The sequence below is a fragment of the Fundulus heteroclitus genome, chromosome 19, assembly GCF_011125445.2.
Source record: "Fundulus heteroclitus isolate FHET01 chromosome 19, MU-UCD_Fhet_4.1, whole genome shotgun sequence".
In the NCBI taxonomy this organism is placed as follows: domain Eukaryota; kingdom Metazoa; phylum Chordata; class Actinopteri; order Cyprinodontiformes; family Fundulidae; genus Fundulus; species Fundulus heteroclitus.
This window is the reverse complement of record NC_046379.1, coordinates 29,366,024-29,388,098: the sequence shown is the minus strand read 5'-3', so window position 1 is coordinate 29,388,098 and position 22,075 is coordinate 29,366,024. Positions and strand designations below refer to the sequence as shown.

The following is a 22,075-nucleotide window of genomic DNA, read 5'->3' as shown; positions in this document are numbered from 1 at the left end:
TGCGTGACTAGAGAAAAGCATTTTTGGCTGTTACGCTCTCATGCATCTCTTTGTGTCCCAACATCTGCATTAAAAACTGAGAGGACAGATACTCGGTGTGGTCCAGAGTCAATTACCCGACCGAACCCCAGCAGCGGGAGTCTCTACCCCGCCCGAATGATCCAGCTCCTGTTTTACACCCCCACCTAACTAAGCCCATTACCTCAAACAGACACGGGGGCCCTGTACAGACCTGGCATTAGCATGCGGCTTGAGGAACCACATCCCAGACACCTGATTTAAATACCAATCCACACGCAGGTCACCACAGAAGTCAGCCGAGAAGCGAGCAGGATATCCTCTGCTGATATTTCTCCAACATCAGGGATACAGTTAATATTTAGGCCGTCACGACTGGGGTACACCCCAGCCGCTGTTTTGTGGAGCTGGGAGTTGTTACTGACCCCTTGATGAGCGTAATTATGCTGCTTATCAGCTCTTATATGAGAGAAGTAACAGACGATGGCTGATATACAACTTCAAGGAGCTCAGCGTCAGCGCAGAGACACTAAAGATTTTGTTTTGTTGTAGCGTAAAGTATTATTTGCAAGACTTATGAAAGGAAGTAGTCAAATACTCAAATCCTACGTGTAATTTGTGTTTATTTTTTCGTATTATTGTCAATTTTTCTCACCCTGTTGCTGCTCATTATTTTTGTTTTGATCCCCGTTCGAGCCGGTCGATTCTTATGAAATGTGACAGACTCTAAATGACTCCAGGTCAAACCAAAAATAACCAAGGGACCTGCTGCTGGTAGAGATTATTTCATGGATTCAGATAACACCATGTAGACAACACATTTGAACAAAGAGAGAGCAAAACAGAAAAGGTCAATGGAAGAAGTAAATATTAAACACATTTAGGGCACAAATAAGTGAAATTTTAAGGTGCATTTAAAACTTATTAGGGGATAAAATAGAGATGATTCATTTAAACTGTTCATTTTCTTTATGCTGCATCCACTGCATTTCTACAAAAATAAAAGCTTCAACAGAAGCCAAGAATGCAGAAATTTAAGACCCAACTAGATCAAAATGTACGACCTATGAGGGGAAACCTGGCTATAAGGATGAATATTTAAGACCTAAAATGAGGGAAACTTTAATACTGGTTTAGTGACTTACAGTCATTTGACAAAGTGTTGAGTACAATCAGTTCAATGATCAAAACAACACTAGAACTTCTTTTCTAGTAAATTAATTCAGAAAGAAGTTGGATCATTTTAAATAAACACCATTTATACAACGGGCATTTCTCTAACTGGGAGATTTGCAGGTAAAAGGTCAGCGTTTAGTTAGTCTCAGGACCGCTCAGACTAAACTAATGCCAGTAAAATGTGCCGTTTACCTCAGAAGGGAAAGAGAAAACCATTTTCAAATCGTTTTACGAACATCCACACCTTTATCTAGCACTATCTGGGTGTGATCAAAACTCCCGGATGGATGTTAGCGTGGCGTCTCTTCAGGGTCTGCGATAAAGCGGGAAATGTACCTAATAAAGCGGAAACTTCCACAAAACATCTTCACAGAGATCAAATATGAAAAGCAAACATGAAATCAGAGTTAAATGTAAAATTAAAAAAATAAAAAAACACTCAGGGAGGAGCAGCAGCTCAAGGTCTAAACTCGACACTGAAAAATGTCAAAGTTTGAAGGAAGTCTGCTTTAAAAACATGAGAAGCTTTTTAGCACGTTACAGCAAAATAAGATCGCTTTAACCCTGGACTAAACCGCCACACGTCTTTTCGGCCACTAGAGAAATATTTTGGGACTTCTTACTGCGATGGCACTGAAGATAAAAATATCAAGTAGGATAAGGTCACTGCAGGCAGAAAGACATTTACTGAGTGAACATTAGACTCCAAGTGTGGCTAGAACGACCAGATCCAACCCTAACGTGCAAAACAAGTACACGGTTTTCCTTAAAGCGCCTGGTTCATTTTCCAGCTCATGACTTCCTGTTAGGAGACTGAAAGAAAGAAAGAAAAGATTCCTTGTTGCCTAAAGTCCTTCCTTTGTTTGGGAGAAGTTACTCACAAAGCTGCGGTTCCTCCTGGCCGTCTGGGATCCTGTCATGTCTCAGCTCTCTGCCCCACTGCTGATGTCCAACAATGCCAGCTCTTCCCAACTCAGAGCCCCAGTGAAGCACACAGGAGGGGAACGCTCCTATCCAGTCAAGCCTGCTGCAGACCCACCCAGAGCAGAAACGGCCCGGCGCCCTTTCAAAATAAAGGCTGCCTCACTGGCGTCGGGAACACAGAGTCCTACTTTTCTTCTGTGAGCTGCCGCCGTCTACAGAGAACCATTTTAAAAGTCCTTCTAGCTTCCTGTGTCGGCCCGGCAGGCAGACAGAGCAGGCTGCCGGCTAAAGAAACGGCTTCCTCTGGCTGATCAATAACCGTGTGGCCGGCTTGTGCTCCAAGTCTTATCTCCAGCTGACTCTGTGCTGCTACCATGACGGGTCATGGGACTGATGAAGTCACGTGTAGAAAGTCTGGGCTGGCAGCCGCAGTACCGCACGCAGAGGCAGAACACAGGAAAAACTCCTTCAGCACTTCTTTAAGGGGAAAGAAGTGCTAAAAGAAAAGGCAAAAACATGCATTTAAAAGTTAAAACATATTTACTTTCATGTTCTGAGCCATTGTTCAGATTTGTTTTATTCATGACAGACTGGGGTCTGCTGGTGTTGCGTGGATCTGCTTGGACTTTGGAAATGAAATCTGAGCCAGAGTTCCTCCATCTGAGCAGCCTGTTAAGATATGCCTTCATGATCTTTATCTTTTCTAAATAGGGATCATTCTAGCCGCTGTTTTAAAAGAAAAAGAGAAAGAAAAGTGGAATCTAAGAACAGGTGAATAAGTGGAAATGATTTATCTGACAACTGAACACAACATTCAGCACAAATAACTGTGATAAACCATGTGGCTATTTGGAGATGAGGTCAAACGGGCCATTGTGTGAATTGCAGTACCTTTAAGTAGTTTTCATTAGCCTTAAACTTTTAACTCATTTTGCTGAGCTCCACCGTCAATCCTCCATGAATTTTAATGGGATTTCATGTGACTGAACGACACAAAGGGGGGGACGGGACATTAAATCTGAAAAGGGTTACCTCCTTTTTGTCTTTTGCCTCCCCAAGTCAAGATTTTGCAGCACCACCGTTTGTTCCTGTCACTGTGACTTTGGCAGCTTTGGGCGCCTAAAGACGGAAATGTTTGCCATCTCCTGCTTTCTTTGCAGAGCAGCTCATGCAAAGTCAGACTGGATTCAGAGCATTTATGAACATCATTTTTGCACGTTTGCTCACAGATTCCTTGAGAGCGGGCCGTCCTAACACGTGGAACTGCTCAGAACCAAACCCGTTCCCTCGCAGCTCTGGCTGTATTTTAAAGGTCGAAGTGCGTTGGAAAGTGAACCTCTGCAGCAGTTCAGGTCTTTTGGAGCTTCTAAACAGGTTATGTTTCAAGATCGCTCTGTATTTAGCTCCATCCACCCCTCCTCACATAATCACCGAAAAGCTTTCCTGTCCCTGAAGAAAGCTTTTCTCACGGCACAACGCTGCTGCTGCTGCTGCTGCCGCCACGACCCACAAGGACAGGATGTTCAGTGATGAGAAATTAATTTCCTGACACACAGAATTATGCGTGTCTGACCAAAAAGTTCCATCTTGGTCTCATCTGACCAGAGCTTCTTTTCTCCATGGTTGTTGTGTCCCTCACATGGCTTTTCTTTTGGCTTTATAATTCCCACTTCTATACAAGGCCAGCTTTGTGGAGCGCACCGCTAATAGTTATACCAACAGATCCTCCATCCTGAGCAGTGGAGCTCCCCCAAAGGTCACTACAGCACTTGGCACGTATAGATGCTCTGTGCGGGCGGCCCTTCTCAAAAACTCGCCTTTGTAACTTGAGCGGGTCTGATCCATCACTGAATGTGAATATGGCGCTCTACAGGTCACATGACCCAGTCAGGTTACGGCAGTCTCAGTCTCAACAGCGAAACAAAACAGACATGACACTTAACTGATCAGACATATTTTGGTTCTCTGAAGGAGAATTTAATCTAGAGGGTAGAAGGAGGCCTTGTCATTTTAAGTAGATTGATGACTTCTTAATCCCCTGCTATCAGATTCCAAAACACGGCGGGAGACTGTTTAATTTTGCAAAAGTGCAGTGCTGCCAGTGGCCTTTAGGGGCGCTAAACATGGAAGTTACAGGTCCAGCTCCCCTAGTGGCTAAAAGTTACGCGGTGCTGCTTCAAGACAAAAGGGTAAAACTTTTATTTTGAGGTGCAAGAGTAATGGAGCGACAAACGACAGCGACCACTGGCTTTCATCGCCACCGCGGTGAGGACCCAACACACGGGACGCGACGGCAGCGTTTCAAATGGCGCTGTTGGATCGCTTAGTTTCCAAGAAATTTTAAACCGGTCATGAAATTGGAGGGCTTTTGATATTTTCAAAGCAGTCCGTGCCCGACGAGGATTTAGAGTCGGAACAGTTTTGCTGGAATTGACTGAAAAATCTTGCTTTTATGTCTAGTCTACAAAAGAAAAATACAACTGGGTCCATCCTATATTACAGACAAGGAACCAGCCTGGAGAAAAATCATCGTTTGAAGGTGGCTAAACCAGATAAATGGCTGTAGTGCCAAGCGCCAGCAACAAAATTTGAACATTGCTCAATTGTCTGGTGCAAGCCCACATGTGCACATCTCACGCAAAATTTCTCACGCACGAATTTGGCCAGTCGGGAAATGTATGAAGAGGGAGCAACATCGCTCCCATTGTGTCAAGCCAATAAAGTGGGCTAAATACAAATATTCCAGACTTCTCAGATTTTTATTTGTAAAGATGAAAGAAACCATGCATCGTTTTCCTTTAACTTAACAGGTATACACTACTTTCTTGTTGGTCAGACCAAATCATTTTAATAAGATATAAAGAATGCTAAATATAAAATATTCTTCTGGAAACAGAGTGCTTCAGGGTAGAGTGAATAAATGTTAGATATTTTACTCTTTACAATAAACTAAGAATCGTCCGGTAAGAAAGGTTTTTTTTTTTTTTAAGTAGATCAGTAGAATTGTTTTTCTTTCAAGTCCCTTTAATTTTGAAAATCCTGTCCGGAAGCTCCTTTGGTCACATCATAACCAGCTTGACAACCTTGTTTCCCACAGCGGGAGGGGCGGGGCCACGGAGGGGTTCCTAACTGGATCCTGAGTGGATGAAACCCTTTGATGACAGCTGCGACAGCCAATGAGCGCCCCAGACAGAAACTACTGTTGCCTGCCAGAATCAGCAGGCAAAGTACTTTAGTTTTGTTCGTGGTTAGGCCTAAACATCCACAGTGCACCGTTATTATCTAGCAGACTCATTATTCGGCGGCTAGAACATTAAGCTTACAGTAACCACATGCATCCACAGCCAACGTGTACAGGTCGTGATTTGACGTACAACTTGTACTTGTTTACCATTTCCAATCAAAGTATAACCCCCACAGTGGACTAATTTTGCCATTGTGCACACCAACAGTTAAAGACATGGGGTCATTCACTTTTAAGGGTGAATGAGTGAAATTGCAAAAGAAACGTCTACCGACAAAGAAGGTCTTCTACTTACACTTTCCGTCACCTTCTCGTTGACCGTCGGTAGAGGAGTTTTTGTTGACATCATTTATTCGCTCTTCCTCCACCTGGAGCCGTCTGAGGTGGAAAAAAAATCCCCCGTTTTAAATCCAAATGCCAGCAAATGTGGCTGTTTTTGTGTTGCTTTGCAGCTCTGTGTGGAAAAACAGGCTCAGCATGGATCGTGACAATATTCAGCCCAGACCGGACGTGTAAAGAGCCAGGCACCTGAGATATTCCGGAACGTTCAAATAAAAATTATTTAAAAAAAAATAATAAAACAATTAGTTAACTTGTATTTTAGAGTTTAACCAGCGCATGTAACATGTTCCTCCTGTAACCTTTGTTCAACTCGACAGGCAAACCGAAGTCCGTTTGTCCGTTCGGGTTGCAGTCAGTGAAGCTAACTAAACTAACGTGAAGGCGCTGTCGGTCGTCACTTCCAAAAATCACCACCGTCCTTTCTCATCCCCCCCAAAAAAACGAGTCGCCTTAAAAAACCAACATGGCCTCAAGTGGGTAACGGCGAGTGTTGGCAGACGGGTTTAGAAGGTCCGCTTGACCGAAACGCTCGCCGTGGACTCGGCTTCTCCCATCTCCTGCGGCCAAAGTGAAGCGGCTTGCCTGTTTTAGGTGGGACCAAAATGGCTACTCAGCGGCTGGGCTGGATTATGTTGCATTCACGGACACCTCGATTGGCCGGATATCAAAACGATCTTAAATTTGATGAATTTCAAAGATGCTGTAGTGTAGATCGATGTATTGTTGTTGCGCCCACACACACACACACACACACACACACACACACACACACACACACACACACACACACATAAAAGTACTCTGACGATAAAAAATAAAAAAAAATAAAAATAGATTTAAAAAAATCCATCTGGGTAGGGGAGTATGTGTTTCCACTGCTGAATTTCACAGAATATATTTACCAAAGTGCACAGAAGAAAAGTGTTGCTTTGTTTTTAATTGGGTAGATGGAATGGCAAGAGGCATTATAGGTTTGCTGTTTTCTTTTCTGATAAACGTGACAGAAATCTACAGAGAAAGGGTATATAAGTGTGATTTAAAAACATGCAAATGAAGAAGAAAAGCCATAACGGCCTTAATAAAAAAAACTGTGCTCAGTTCACCAAGGACAATCTTATTTTTGGAGGATTCGGTTTTTCTGAATGAAATAACAAATAAAATAACAAGTTACAATAGAAAGCAAAACAAAAATAACCATGGAGAGCTGTTATACGGTACTTCTGAAGTTAGTTTGACTGATTTGGTTATTTTTTCTGAAAGAAATAAAGAAACAAAGAAAGAAATAAGAGCCATCACAAGGGCTATAGTTGCTGTGCATATAAAACACTGAAAGTTGCAGATATAAACTGTTTATTTGGAGACATTTTGTAAATTTCATGGGTCAAAGTAGTCAATGTTGTGGTTTTGCTTTTGTAGCCAAAGCTTAGCCATAATGAAGCATTTGAAAGGCAAACATTTATTACAAAGTTGAGGGTAACTGTTTTGATTTTAACCAGTTTTTCCACAAGCAAAGTAGAGTCCGGTGATAGATAGCTTCAAATATTTGCCGAGATCTCAGACGGGGGAGGTGGTAGCGTGGGTAAAAAGCTTAAAACTGTTGTGGAATGTGGCATCTGCTCTCAGTCGTTTTAATAGAGGTTACAAAAAGCCGCTGCAAGTTCCTTACGTTTTTAATTTCACTGTTCAAACAGAATATTTTACAATTTGCGTCCTTTTTTTTAAAATACCCGCTTATCCAGCGGTCACTGGATCAGAGGTCGGGACAGGTCGCCAGTTCATCACTGGGCTAAACATCTTCAACAGAACATAAAAAAAGGGCTTAATTTTATTTATATATATATATACATATATATATATATATATAAAATCTGCATTTTTATTGACAAGTTCCAGGAAAACCAACCCCACAAGGGGACTGGTTGTCACAAAGGGTCATCAATAGGGACTCTTTGTTAGCACTAGGACATGCCAACACTGCTGTACAATTGCTGTCTTTATTATTTGAACAACCTTAAATAAATAATGTTGGAGTCTCTAAGAGTGCACACAATTCTAATGTAATTTCTCCAGGTTTCAGAGCTGCTAAACAAGGCCATGGGCTTTTGGCTTACCATTTTCACAAATCCACCATTTTTATTTCTCTCAGCGATTTGGAAATCCAAGCTGAAGGATGCCATAGCTAAAGTGGATAAGTGAAAAGGTTCAGTTGTTGGGTGTATTAACCCACACGTTTCATTACACTGTCCCCAGGCGTCCTACAAAAATGGCCTTATAGGATGTGACCTGGAGGGGAGTAGGGCGTGAAATGCCTCCTTAATATTTAAAGAGACAGCACCAAAACGAGTTCCTCTCAGACCCGCGGTAAAAAGTGGAAAATTAACGAGGAATTCAGACCAAAGCATTGCAGTTCCGCTTTACATAGACCACAACTGGTTTCAATCTGAAAAGGAAGAACTGAAAAACATGTGTTCTCTTTAATTACATAATTGAAATATAATATTATTGGTGTGTTAGGGCCGTTGTTACATAATGTTGAAACAAATACGGATTGACCCAGCTGGATTTTTCCCCACACTAATTTATCTGTAATAAATTTGACATACTTTACCGTATTTTTTTCTACATCAAATAAAATTGGATCCTAATATTTGCCCAATATTTGTCATGTTTAGTTTTCCGAAACATACTTCAATAGAAAAAAACATTTTATTCTTTTAAATTTACCTCTACTTTTTTATTTTGTCTACAGATACTTTATAAAATATTTAACACAAATAACTGATAAACCATCTTGATGTTTAGTCTGTGGAAACGTCACGCATCACCCTACAGGTGGGCCCCATCAGCTGCGTGGAGGAAAAGATGGTTCAGGTGGTTAAGTTGGCTGGGTGAGACTTTACATAGTTGCGCCTGATTTAAATTATATTGACTATCAAATTGCTTTTTGGTCGTCTATCAAAAAGCTTCCCCGTTTGGATGTACTGTGTACACAATGAAATAATCAGATGGAAGTACCGGTAGTGAAGTCCTGCCTCCACCATCCTTACATGTGTTAGGTTTGTTCCAACGAGCTCGTTTCCGACGGCACTTGAAAGCCTCATGAGCGTGTTTAGTTGGACGGGCGGAAACCGACTGACCCCGGTCCCACAGGACTACAAAGTACGGCGAGGACTGTCACCAGTCGGGAGGAAATGGCTGTTTGCTTCAAAGGAAAACGCCTGTGCTGCTCTTCACACCCAGCAACTGAAACAGCAGGAAGGCAGGAGTAGAAAATGGGGCTGGCGGGTATTTACATCACGGTCTGGGGCGTTATTGGGCCTTATAAAGGGCGGAATGCAGTAAATAATATATTCTAGTCCTGAAACACAAAGAGCAGCAGACTGATGAAGCCATACTATTGACTGATTAGCCAGGGGTTTCCTTAAAGCTACACGCCAGTTTTCTGTAAAACAAACTTTAAACTAAAGGAACGTGTCATGACATGTTATAAAATCCATCAACAGCGATGAAAACCCACTACACATGATGGTGTTACTGCTTAAAAACGCATGTTCTTTTGAGAAAGTCCATATTTTAGTCATTTTCCTGGTAAATTGGTAATTTTTTCATATAAGCATTTAAATTAACTGATTGCCCAGCCGTGTTACCCCCTACCAGAGACTGTCCATAACGCTTATTGTTTTAGGCAAGGTAGGTTTCAATGTTTCACAAACCTTAATTGAAGAAAAAAAAAAAAAAAAAAAAAAAACTTTACCCTTGGTAATGAGGTTCAAACTATTTACCTTTTCAACATTCAGGATCGCACAAGTCAGTAAACCTTAGCCTCCAAACCAGCTTATCATCTTCTCTTTAATTTCCAACACTGTACCCACACTAAACAGTCAAGCATGATGGATAGCAAAACATTCTTTATTGACTGGAAAAATACAGGGACCTCAAAACAAAAAAAAAAAACAAAAAGGAAAGAAAAGAAAAAGTGCAGTGAAAAGATCCCATAACACCCTTGATTAAAATTCCCAAATCAATTTCACTTAAACTCATCACATAGCAGAATTACAGAGTTACTGTGCAGCAGGTGAAGCGCTATACTATCATGCCATAGAGCCAAAGGGTTTGGAGCGGGCGGTGGGGGAAAAGGAATCAAGAAGGGGAGAAGCTGAGCGGTATAGGTTGTAACAGGCCCGTTTGATTCAAAGCCACAACACAAGAGAAAAGCAGCAGCAGCATCCTAATTTCTTAGATTGCGTCGATGTCGATATCTTCCTCTTCTTTCTCGGGTGTGTCTGGTTTCACAGTCTCCACTTTGAGCTCACGGGCAGATGACGAGTACACCACCTGCAGGAAGAAAACAAACCATCAGAACCTATCGCTCAGACTCTTGAGATCATTGGACTACCAAATGCAACATGCAAGGATTCCTTCAAGCAAACCATTTTCAGATGGTTCTGCATCAATTCACTTCTTTGCCTGTTGCAGCCCCCTAAAATCTTGTAACTGTGCATATTTGTAGAACACTTTCCATTAATTTTGATTCTGATCCCCGTTTAGACCTGCAGGCTCCTATGAAATATAAAAGTAGTTTAACCCCTCAAGACCTGAGAAATGTAAGTAAGTCTAAATATAAGTTGTTTGATACCTAAAAATCAGTTTCTTTTCAAAAATATTGTCTTTTCTTGTGACAAATCTGAAAAGGAGCTTTAGAACTGATCAAACACATAAGTTTGAAGAGGAAGAATTTCTCCCCAGCCTTTTCTCAGGTGTCTAAAAGTTTGGGCCAAAATTCTCAGACCTTAAGACGCCTGATCAAACAAAACAAAAAACTGTGCAACCTCTTAGTAATGGTATTCAAGTCCTACAACTTCTTACAATAAATTATGCAAAATTAGAGCTGCATGAAATGTCCTTGATGGATTATTTGGTTACAAGTGTGAGAAAATGTGAAGTAATGGAACTTATACCCTATCAACATTTAATAATATAGTGCGGCGCCACTTTCAATGGTCTAGTCAAAGTATGGAACATCCTGCAGCAGACTGCTCTAAAGGGCAACATGACGAAGAAGCTTTACTGTCAACTTTGACAGAGACTTGAAGTTCTTCTCACTTGCAGGAATTTATCACAGATTGATGTGCCTTCACATCTCAAATAGGACTCTGAACTTACACAGAACTGGAAAAAAAAATTAGCTATGAAACGGCATGTGACCTAAAAATCAATCATCAGCTTGGAGTGTTGAGAGCAACACAAACAGCTCTTTGTGTCAATAAGAAAAAAAAGAAAATAAAAGTCTTACCTCGACGTTCTCATCGTCTTCCTCCTCCTCCTCCTCTTCACTGCCCTCGCTCTCTTCCTCTGCCTCCTTCAGCCATTTGACAAAAGGAGCAGCCTTGGCATGGATCTCCTTAGCCAGCTCCTTGGAGACGTACTTCTTAGAAACCTTAAGAGTGTCGAAAGCAGAGGAGAAATATTCAATACAAGAAAACCATGTGAAAATACTAAGGCAGACGTTACACATCTACAACAATGAGGCCGTGCAGTCGGTTGGCACGCTCACCCTTTCAGCCCAAGCAAAGATGACGTCCTCCTCCAGCAGGTCAGCATCGTACAGGTCTTTGAGGATGATGGCGACGCGTGGCAGCAGCTGAACCTGGTGGAGCTTCACGACACACTCGAAGCCTCCCAACAGATACTTCTGGGCCTTCTTGTTGTTGTGACAGAACTGAGGGAACATTAAATGACATCAAAGTGTATAGCCCCTCGTGTATGGGGAAAAAAAAAAACATTAAAAATGATTTTATCCTACATAAAGAGAAAAGTATTCAAGAGTTTTCCCCGAAGTTTAATATCAAAGTCAAAATTAACTAACTAGGAACAAACAGTGATGACTTGATGAGTATCTGTTCAGTCTGGTGGCCACATGATAACCAGCTGCCAACGCTTTAACCTGCTGTACCGCCTCGCCTCGGTAAAAGACTCTCAACTGCAATTCCACCGATGACCACAAGGTGTTGGTTCTACGTTCTTCAACTTTGATATCTCACTGACATTAAATTTGTTCAGAAATACAGGACGCCACACAAATACATTGACAGTCAATCTGATATCGGTGCTAACTCATTAGCATTACCACACGGTGCGCTAAAGTAGCTCAATCTACCGTCCTTACATCTGTGTTACTCCTTTAATAAAACACTGGCCATAGTTTCTAAAGCTCAGGTCCCCTGCCAGAGGTCTGGGAGCTTGAGAGGTCTTCTAGTATCTTAGCTGTTCCTTAGATTGTGCTTTTCTGGACTAAGATCTCTGATGTTACTACAGGTATTTGTTGGAGCCACTTCGTATATAAATTAAATAAGAATAATACAAACAGCCTCACACTGGACTCCCAAAAATCAACCATGAGAACCACAAGTAGCCTAAATTTTACCCAACAATTTTGAAAAGAAAGCCCAAGGTTACTGGTGTCAGCAAAACTCTTTAGTACCAACAGAAAAAGATGTAGAACCAGTCCAAAATAAAAGATGCGGTGAGGTAGTCATTTGCCTCACTCTCTACATCCTCTAGGGTCTTCACCTTTACCTCGGTATCAGAGAGCCAGTGTTTCATTTGTTGGTATGAGCAAAAACATACAAAAGGTTTTCGTTGCAATGAAATAACATCCTAGAGGGCGTTGTGTGTGCAGTCTGCACATAATGAGGTTTGTGGGGCTATGATTAACAAGCCTTCCTGTTTTTACTGCTAGTTAAAGCTTTTCTGAAATTAGCTCACACACGATTCCCATCCTCTGCAGGGAGTGTGCTGAGTCAACAGCGATGATCTGCCTAAAGATACGCCTGTTTAAAATTCGGCAAAATTTCACGATCAGTAGCCATCGGAAATACTTAAAAATATCAGGCTGATCTCCCAGCTGCCCTCTGAAAGGCAAACATCCTTTAGTTTTTCATTATTTGCCTAGACCAACTATAAACAAATAAAAGCAAACCTTTCCGCTAGATGCAAAGCAGAACATTTTGAAGTAAATTGAAAACCAGAAACAAGTCATCTGACAGTGTTACAGGACTGGCGTGTCTGTGGGAGCTTTAACAGCAACGTACTCTCAGGAAATGGCGTTTGTACTTCTTGATCTGGTCACGGATGTTCTCGTTGAAGAGGAGCTCACTGAGGATCAGAGGGCCCATGGCCTTCACGTCCAGTCGCTCTGCCTCTGCCAGGATCTCTTTATCAGCTCCATCAATGGTTCTGCTCTCCTTCTTTTGCTGGTTAAAAAACAAAAACACAGAGGGGTGAACAACTGCTGTAAAAGGAGACTTTCTGGTAACCCTACCAACATCCAACTGGAGCCAACAGTCAAAGTCTCACTTTCACAAAGCTGTAGAAGAGGTTGACCCTCTCCTCCAGAGGTTTCTCCAGGTCCTCGCTGAGCGTGAGATTCTTGGCGTGGTCACTAATCTCCTCCATGCGACGCCTCTGTGCCTCCTCGGTCGTCTCCTCTGCCCAGTCCTCATCGTCATCGTCTCTGTCCTGGACACAATAAGGACAAACCAACCATAAACCCATTGCAATAAATAGCTCAAAATGATTTGTCCTCGATGCACATATGAGAACGGGTCGATATGGACCTTCGATATACAGAGAAGAATAGCCAATGAGAGAGGTGCTATAAGATGCACTAATCATGTGGCTGGGATAGACCACAGCAGAAACAAATTAAGGTGGGCACAATTTACAAAAAATATTTTATATGCTTCAGGTTGAACAGAGGCTCTGTAACCACCTTTACAGTGCTGAGAAAATTATTCTCTCAATAAAGTCCCAAAATCTAAAAAAATAAACAAAAACAAAACAAGTGTTGTCAGAGTTGAAGATTGACCAGGTTTCCACCAAATTGGGCATGAACAATTTTAGCAGACAAAAAAAAAAAAAAAAAAAAAAAAAAAAAAAAAAAAAAAAAAGCATATGGCTGGGTTATAAAAATTTAGGAAGCTTTAAACGACTAAATATACGTCATTGTGTGGCAGAAAAACTAGAAACTTTGAACTGTTAATAAACACCATCTCCTTTAATTTTACTAGTCAATTTATTTCAAAATGAGTAGATTCTGTCAATCCTGACATCAATAAATAGTCTCTTGTTAATCAGGTGTCACCATTAAGTTGTATTGGTCAAAGTTTTTAATACCACAAATGGGGGGCAGTTCTACTGATCAGCTTAAACATGTTTCATGGACGTGTTTTAAAGAGACATTTTAAGATTGATCACTTTGCATTGTCTCTGTACTGAATTGTGCTATACAAATAAATTTGCCTGGCCTATAATCTAATCTATTAAAGATAGATTTACAATTCATGTTGGGAGGATATTTAACTTTAACCCCCCCCCCCCCAAACCCAAAAACAGCAACAACCAACCATGGAGTCAGCTCTCTTTGGCGTCATGACTTAATGCCTTTAAAAAAAAAAAAATGTAAAAAATAAATAAATAAAAGGGTGACAGAGATATACTAATAAACTAAACGAGCTGCACAAAGGAGAGATTGAGAAATTATAATTTAACGCCGATTTATTTGACATCAACGGAAGAATGTCCATTTTCATTGTGTTCTCTTGTAATGCTTTAAAATGTTAGTTTAAATGTATGCCTTTATTTATCTAAACAGTATATTTGATGATATGTTTAACTTTTGAATCAATCAAAAATAACCTTCTGCTTTCTTCAAATGTCACCCAATAGGACCAGAGAACATCACAGACGAACAAAGTGATCTGCTTTATGTTGTGATCTGACTCGATACTGACTGATCTAAAAATATTGTGATAGGATTTTATCGTTTCACCCAGCTGTAGATGATAGAAAACACTATTTGCTTTGTGCGTAGTGAACCAACAGAGCTGTACTAGATATTCCTGCTATCAATAGTGTGCCGTTACACTGCTAATATTTCATCAAACTTCAAAGTTTGTTGTTGGATGCACGTTTTATTCAATTAGATAAAGACTTTAATTTAAGACATTGACAGCCGAGTCCCTGGGTTCCTCATCATGTAAATTCCAGCATTACGCTGATTTCTCAGCTATTTAAAAGTGAATGACAGCAAACCCACCACAGCCTCAGGGGCATCGATGTTGTCCTGGTTTCCAGCCTCGCCGCTGCCAGAGCCGTTCTCCTTGTCCTTCTTGCGGTTCTTCTTTTCTTTCTCTTTCTTAACAGATGCAGAACCGCTATCACTGGCCTCTGTCACGAGAAGAACAAACATCGTCAATCCAGCGGTTCTCCTCACGCTCCTTCTAGCTAAGGCTGAAGAGCTTACCAGGTGGGTTTTTGAGAATGAACGTGCAGAGTTTGTGTCTGGTGTCTAGCATGCCGCGGTATCCACAGGCCTTACAGGAATTGCCGATTGTTTGTTTCTTAGGATTGACATGCTGTAAAGGAGGACAAAGAAATTCTAAACAGGATGAAAAACGTTCTCGTTACCCGGCATGGCAACTATTCTGGCCCCATTCAGCCATTTACTTTACTTTCAACAACAAAGAGTAGTTCTCTTGAAAACATTGAGGTAAAACGTGTTGGCAGCAAACATTTACCAGGTCAGTTTCAGGGTTGTCACACTCGGGACACAGCACAAATTTTCTGATGAACCCATCGAGCATATCCTGCAACTTGTTCGCCTCGTGGGATCCATTGACGATGTAACGATCGTTTTTGGTATCAAACTGGGTCTGCGCACCGAGTTCACAACCAAAAAACTTGGTCGGGTCTGCAAAGAAGAGACAGTCTCATTTGTAAAAAAAGTTATTTAAATTATTCTAATACTGTGAGATAACAAAAAGATCTTTGTCTTATTTTAACATGTTTATTGCAATAAGTTATAGCAACCAAGACAATATTTATTAGGCTTTTCCTCATCATCACAAAGTCCCCAAAACTCTCCAAAAGCTTTCTGATTTGAATCTCTGCGCTCTGCATCATTTGTGGAGAAACATGATGGTGAGAGCTCATCCAAGTGGACAAAAACATAACTGCAAATCACTTTTAAGGATCCCACATAAAAACCCAGCCTACCAAATATTGCCACTAGGACCGTCCTTTATTTATTAATCGTGACTGAATGTATTGTCTCTTAACGTGATTTCACCATAACTGCAATGTTTTATGTCTCTGTGTCGAGTGCTCAGGTCCATTTGTTTAAGAATTTTATTGTTAACATGGTTAATATCAGTCTTTCAGCAGAAATCTGCATTTCACTAGCTCTACATTCTTACATTTTAAGTAATAATAATAATAATAATAATAATAATAATAATAATAATAATAATAATAATTATTATTATTATTATTATTATTATTATTCAGGATGTCCACTTCAAACTTCCTCTTTTCCCAGGCTAACATTGGGCATCACTGAGAAAAGGCTAATTATTTTAATCTCTTAAGTGACTACTATCTTAAATCGTAACATAACTGTAACACTAAGAGTGTAAAGTTAACTTTTCTAGTCTAGATCTTTAGGTCCAGATCTTCAGGGCTGCAGCATAAAGTCTTCCTCAGAAATAGTCAAACCTGCTCTATGTTCCTATTAAAGGTTTATTCTCAGCCACCATATTTCACCCAGCTAAAGGAAACCAAACTTGTTTGTCTCTCATCTCTGAATGCAGAATAAATAAAAATAAAAAAAACACTGTTTAACAAACTTGTAGTTTGGAGAAACAGGCCCTATGAAGCAGATCCCTTACCAACCTCTAGTTTGCACCCCAGATAACCCAGGGGGAAATGGGCAGCCATACTCACATGTTGGAGGCCTGTTCAAAGCCTTTGCAACATCAACCATGTTGACAATGACCGTCTTGATTCCATTCCCTTTGCCTTCAACCTAAATAGAAAAGGAAAACAGAAACGACCATGAATACCACTGTTGCCAGAAATATTAAGACAACTGTTTACACATTAAACCTGGCATCCGATCTAACAGCAAAGGGTTACCTTGGCAATCAGACGGGGCATTTTGTAGCGATAGAACTGGTCTGACACGCTGCGGTTGACGTTGACAGACATTTTGGCTGGATGTTAGCACTATCAGTAAGATAAAAGGATCTTGGTTGGGGATTTTTCGGGATCTTCTGTCTGGAAAAGAGGGGATGACATAAACGACTGCAAGCGTGCTCGTTCTCTGACATGAAAAACGTCGTGCCGCTGTGGCCGCGAGCTCCTTGCTTGAAGGCTAGATTTCCACCACACAGGTTCCAACGGCTGCGCAACAGCTCTGAAAGAGGAGAGGGACAGGCATCAATATTTTATAAACAGAGACAATCCCTCCTCTGCTTCAGCTAACCTGACTGAATGACGGCCATAGCAAAAGAAGTGGTGCAAAAGGCAAAGTGCTGTGTTCTAGTAACGCAGTCTGTGTTGTGCAACACCCAGCTCATGCCAGGACTCACGAAGGCCGCTCAAGTGTTCGTTCCATTGATCCACAAAGCTTCAAACTAAAATCTCAGAAAAGTACAAATCACACTTAAAAAAAAAAAAAAAAAAAAAAAACTGTAGTTTTTGGAATATAATTAACAGTACATGTCATTATGGGATCTACATTATTATGTTCCGTTAGTCGGCGAACAAATAGGTTTATCCAGAGCAACGCTATATAACATTTATTTGAAATAATAAACCCATTGCCATTTCCACCCACACGTTTCAGGGATACCGGTCAAATCTCTATTCTGCATCACAACTTGGGTGCCGGCCATTTAGAGGAGGCAGAGTTTAAGTCAAGTTTAATTGTGATGCTTGTTTCAGCAGCAAGGTGGTTCAAAGTGCTTTACATCATGAAAACATAAAAACTTCAAACAGTCACTGGTTTTGAGACCAGTAACAAAAATTAAACTATCAGGCGAAAACATCCATAGACAAATATGTTGGTCAAGGTTTCTGTCATTATGGGCTGAAAGCCACTTTAACAGGGGGGTTAAATGGGTCGAGGAGATTTGTTCGCGGTGAGGTTTCATCACCAGTAGTAGCTCCTTAGCCGCAGGAGGAGGTCATAGCACAGAGTTAGTAATGACGTGATGAAACTCTTAGAGCAGTGGAAGACTCAAAGCTGGTCTGAGGAGCAGCGGCAGCTTCAGCAAAGTCAAAATCCAGGAGATAAATCGCTGTTTGCAGATATTGGCTATCTAACCTAACGGTCGGCAACCTTTACAATCCAAAGGGCGATTTATACTCCCCCTTGCTCAGAGATAAAAATGTGCCTAGATCTGGAAAACCTACACAGCCTTCAAGAAAAACTAAAAGTGTTTAATATGGAAATGTTCCACAGCGCTACATATAAAAAACAAAGATTTACTAATTTTAGGTCTCATAAGAAAAACTTACAATGAGAAAATTATAAAATTTTCTCAATTTGTATATTTATGAAACAAAAAAAATAAAATAATTTCCATCTTAATGGTAGGAGAAAAAAAGTAAAAAATAATTAATTGCACCAGTTGTGCCATTTTGTTTTGGAAATTCTGTGCAGAGACTGAACTGAGAATAAAAGAGCTCAAACTGGCCTTTTTTTCCCCTTTACAAGTATTGTATCATTCGGTTCTGCATTATATTTGAAAGTTATTAAAAACCATGGTGAAGCATTGTGCAGTTTTGGAATTTCAGGTTTCATTTAATTTAAGATTATGTCAAGAACGTGGAATATCTTTAAATTGAGCTGCAGTTCCGTCTTCAAAAGAGAAGTCGTTAGTTGGTTTAAACTGAACTAATTTAAAACTTCGCCCACCTCACTACACTACAGTTACTTTAACAGAAGCTGAAGGCGGTAGAATTCAGCCGCAGCCATTTGGGCATCTTGCAGGATAACTAAAGATTTACTTCATTTTTGGAGGAGAATGACAAGAGCTGACAGATCCCCAAACATTATTTGTCGTAGTAAAATATACTAAAGAAACAGTAATAAACTTAACATTCCCTCATGACAGCAGCAAATATCTATATTTGGTAATATAGCATTCAATCCAATGGATATGCGTTTTAAATAGAGTTGTTTTAAATTATTAAAGTTAGTTAAAAACTGGAAAATCCTGATTAGCTTCCAGTTTCCCATTGCTGAGGATGTATGTCATTTCTACACACTGCAATGGGATACCTGTCTAATGCAGGTTAACTTCAGAAACAACTGCTTAAACAGGTAACAAACACTAATGTAGTTTACATTTTTTGCTTTTTACAAATGACTAAAAGATGTTTCATATTAAACCAAACTATGCAAGAGCCCTTTTAAAAAAAACAACAAGCATATAGCATTTATTTAAAAATTCTGGATAAATGACCAGATGTTTGTTTATGCTTTAATATCAAATGGGTAAAACAAATAAGAATAAATACACCAGAAGAGGAAAATCTTGCACCTAAAAGCGTGAGCAAGCATTTCAAATAAAAAAAGGAAGCCAAGCCTCTTAACCTCTGCACATTTAGCTTAAACCCCTCTTTGTGGCCACAATAATGGATTTGTGTAAGCCTTTTGTTTTATGCCGGGGCCTCTGGCTTTTGACATACAAGGCCTGAGCTTTTTAATAGGTCACCAACATGAGGCCGGACTGCTGGCAAACAACCGATAGGCTCCGGTGCGAATCCGCTCCTACTGGCTTCAACCAGATAAAACGGAACCATTAAGTCACAAAATGACGCGATCGATCGGGTTTTTGTCTTCCAAGTCGAGCTGTTGTGGAAAGACCAGCGGTCAGAACCATTCCACTGGAGGCTAACAAAACTAGCTCAGCTGACGGCTTGGTGCAGAGTGCGTCATACGGTCCCCGCACACGAGTGGCGAGTCTGGAAGAAGCCATTTTGAACAGGAGGAGAAGACGGGGAGCGTTGCTCGAAAACGCCAACTAACGGCAGATTATCCATGGTGACAGAACAACAACGTGGGTGTAACGCACAGGAGAGGAGGGAAAAAATACACTGCATTCATTAAAAATGTGGGCCCAGAACTTACCGTTTCTGCAAAACAAAGACATAAACACAACGCTGATCGTCCAAATGCCGCAGTGAACGGTGGTCGATAGCTGGTGGTGTATCGATTGCGGCAGCAGGGCGTCTAAAATGTTTTCTCAAAGCTCAACACCCTCGGGCGTCCAAACGGTGCCACGTTCAGAGACAGAGGAGAGCTTTCTGGAACGTCCTCGATGTCCGGGAACCTTTCAGGGGAGCGAGAGAGAGAAAGAGAGAGAAAATGCCATTCACGGCGGGTCAAAACGCCAGCATCAGCAGCAGCAGCAGTTAGTGTTCAGTTTCTCCCTGTCACGTCATCGCCGTTATTCACTGAATAACGGCGAACGCTCCTCTATCTAAATCTAACATTACAAGATTAATAAATGGAGACACGTCTCCCCCTCCCCCGCGCTAACGACACAGGCGTTCTGTCAAACAAAACATTTAAAAGCGAACATCTCACTTTCATGTTCTAATAAGGTAACACAGCTGCAGTTTTACCGTTAATCATGTCTACCGAGCCCGCTGTCGCTCACGGGGAGGGAAAAAAAAACCCAACAACGTCGGAGTCCAAGCGCGAGGCCAACTAACGCCACGCAGCTAAAGCTAACACGGTTAGCCAAACGCAGTCGACGCCATTCAGTGCAGATATTATGACAGAGCAACGTTCGCACAAGCGCGTGGCCAGCTACGTGTTTTCTGTGGCGCGGGGTCTAACGAAATAAAATCCAAAAGTGGACGAAAAGAGAGGACTGAGATGCGCTTATTTATCACCTACCTCTCGAATGTTCTGCGACATGCAGCTTCTCGTGTCGATTTTTTTTTTCCACTGACAAGTGTTAAGAGTTGCAATGTATTTAGCAATATCCGGTATATTTTTCTGACATTAAAAGTCGGCTCCAAAAAAAAGTACTCGGTGTATTTGCTACATTAGCGATACCACAAAAATGCAATGATTATAAGATTGGTAAACAGAGAGAAACGTTTTCTTACCTATAAATGTAATTAAAAAAAACGATTTGAGGTTTTCACTGACATGAACTGGACAAATAAGATTTGCGGGAGCTTTATTTTGAAATGATAAAACGAAGTAGCTTGATGGCGTCTGTTTTCGATTGGCTCCTTACATAGATAGAAATCAACTAGATGTCGTCTGAAACCCCGAAGGGGACGTCATTACAGTCGCCATCTTGTGTTGGGGAACTGCTCCTCCCTGCGGTCCGGACCATCGTAAAAAAAGACGCCCCAAGGGGGAGATGCGGAACGTTTGCGATGCTTCCAGGAGTTCAAACAAAATCAAATAAAAAACAAACACCATGAACACAAATTACGTGGATTGAACGAGTCATTCCTGAAAACTTTTTTTCATACCATTTAATGTTAATAGACATCGAAGCACCTGGCAATAAAAATAATGCTGCAGTACTCTCTCTCTCTCTTTATATATATATATATATATATATATATATATATATATATATATATATATATATATATATATATATATATATATATATATATATGAATCTCTGTGGCTCATGATTTTTAAATAAATCAGTCACAGAATAACAGTGTGACTATAAGATGTTTCTCAATAATATTAACTGGTATAAAGGGGAAAGACCTTTCCATTAATTCTTGGATACAACACCAAACACCCAGTTTTTTTCTTCTTCAACTACCTTTAATGGCTTCTCTTCCTCATGGAGGATGTCTGGAACTTCTCCTTGACCACTGTCAGCTGTGAAGGTTTTGCCAAAATTGTAAATACACATCATTCTAATGCAAAATATTCAAACTTGACTGGATTTTTTGCGATCCAATTAAATATGGTTTCTTTAATTAAATTAAATTTAATCCAATGAATATCTTTTCCACTGGGTGCAGCAGTGGAACGGTATGATTCTCTTTTAACAAGAAGAAATATGGTGTATGGTGCTATATAGCTTAGAATGTAATGCACTGCATAATTTAGAATGGCTTAGCATTTGTAAAAAAAAAAAAAAATTCTAACCAGTTCACTTCAAAAATATTTTGATAATCTCGAGGGGAAATTAAGCGTTGTGACTCATTGTAGAGGTTTCTTTAGATGTTGATGGCTGTGGTAAGGCTCTTCTGTAGCAGCCAGTAGTGCAGTACATCTGAGGAAGCCTGTCAGAGACTCACAAAAACACAACAGTGTTAAATCTGAAGAAGAGAATGCTCCTGGTTGTCTGTAACGTTCTTTCTTTGCACAAATATCTCCAGAGGTTCTAGAGGAGTCCCCAGAACAGAACCAGCCTTCTTTATCCACTTGTTGAGCTCTTTTAACAAAACTATACAATCATTTTCATGCAAAACGTGTTATATTCTTAGTATAACACATTGGTGCATTCAGAATTGACCTATGCTACATAG

General features: G+C 40.6%; 1 protein-coding gene across 2 annotated transcripts; it reads right to left on the bottom strand.

The window, feature by feature from the left end:
* Positions 1-9,595: 9,595 nt before the first annotated feature.
* On the bottom strand, positions 9,596-20,592 carry eif5 (eukaryotic translation initiation factor 5). 2 transcript variants are annotated; one of them, XM_012875944.3, is made up of 12 exons: positions 20,457-20,592; positions 19,683-19,884; positions 16,679-16,958; positions 16,487-16,568; positions 15,283-15,455; positions 15,009-15,120; positions 14,802-14,932; positions 13,061-13,222; positions 12,796-12,957; positions 11,259-11,423; positions 10,998-11,141; positions 9,596-10,039 (listed from the first exon to the last, which is right to left on the bottom strand). In XM_012875944.3, the coding sequence occupies exons 3-12, from the start codon at positions 16,748-16,750 to the stop codon at positions 9,941-9,943; spliced, it is 1,302 nt and encodes a 433-aa protein (XP_012731398.1). In that variant the 5' UTR covers positions 16,751-16,958; positions 19,683-19,884; positions 20,457-20,592; the 3' UTR covers positions 9,596-9,940. The 2 variants fall into 2 exon arrangements, with proteins under 2 accessions (XP_012731398.1, XP_012731399.1); XM_012875945.3 differs by lacking the exon at positions 20,457-20,592 and adding an exon at positions 20,180-20,442.
* Between the last annotated feature and the right edge of the window lie 1,483 nt (positions 20,593-22,075).

Excerpts from the sequence above, each read along its gene's own strand:
- eif5 (XM_012875944.3), bottom strand. The coding sequence starts at position 16,750 with ATGTCTGTCAACGTCAACCGCAGCGTGTCAGACCAGTTCTATCGCTAC. Across the intron at positions 15,456-16,486 it reads TTTGAACAGGCCTCCAACAT|ACCCGACCAAGTTTTTTGGT; the intron begins GTGAGTATGGCT and ends TCTTCTTTGCAG. Across the intron at positions 13,223-14,801 it reads TCGATGCCCCTGAGGCTGTG|GACAGAGACGATGACGATGA; the intron begins GTGGGTTTGCTG and ends TATTGTGTCCAG.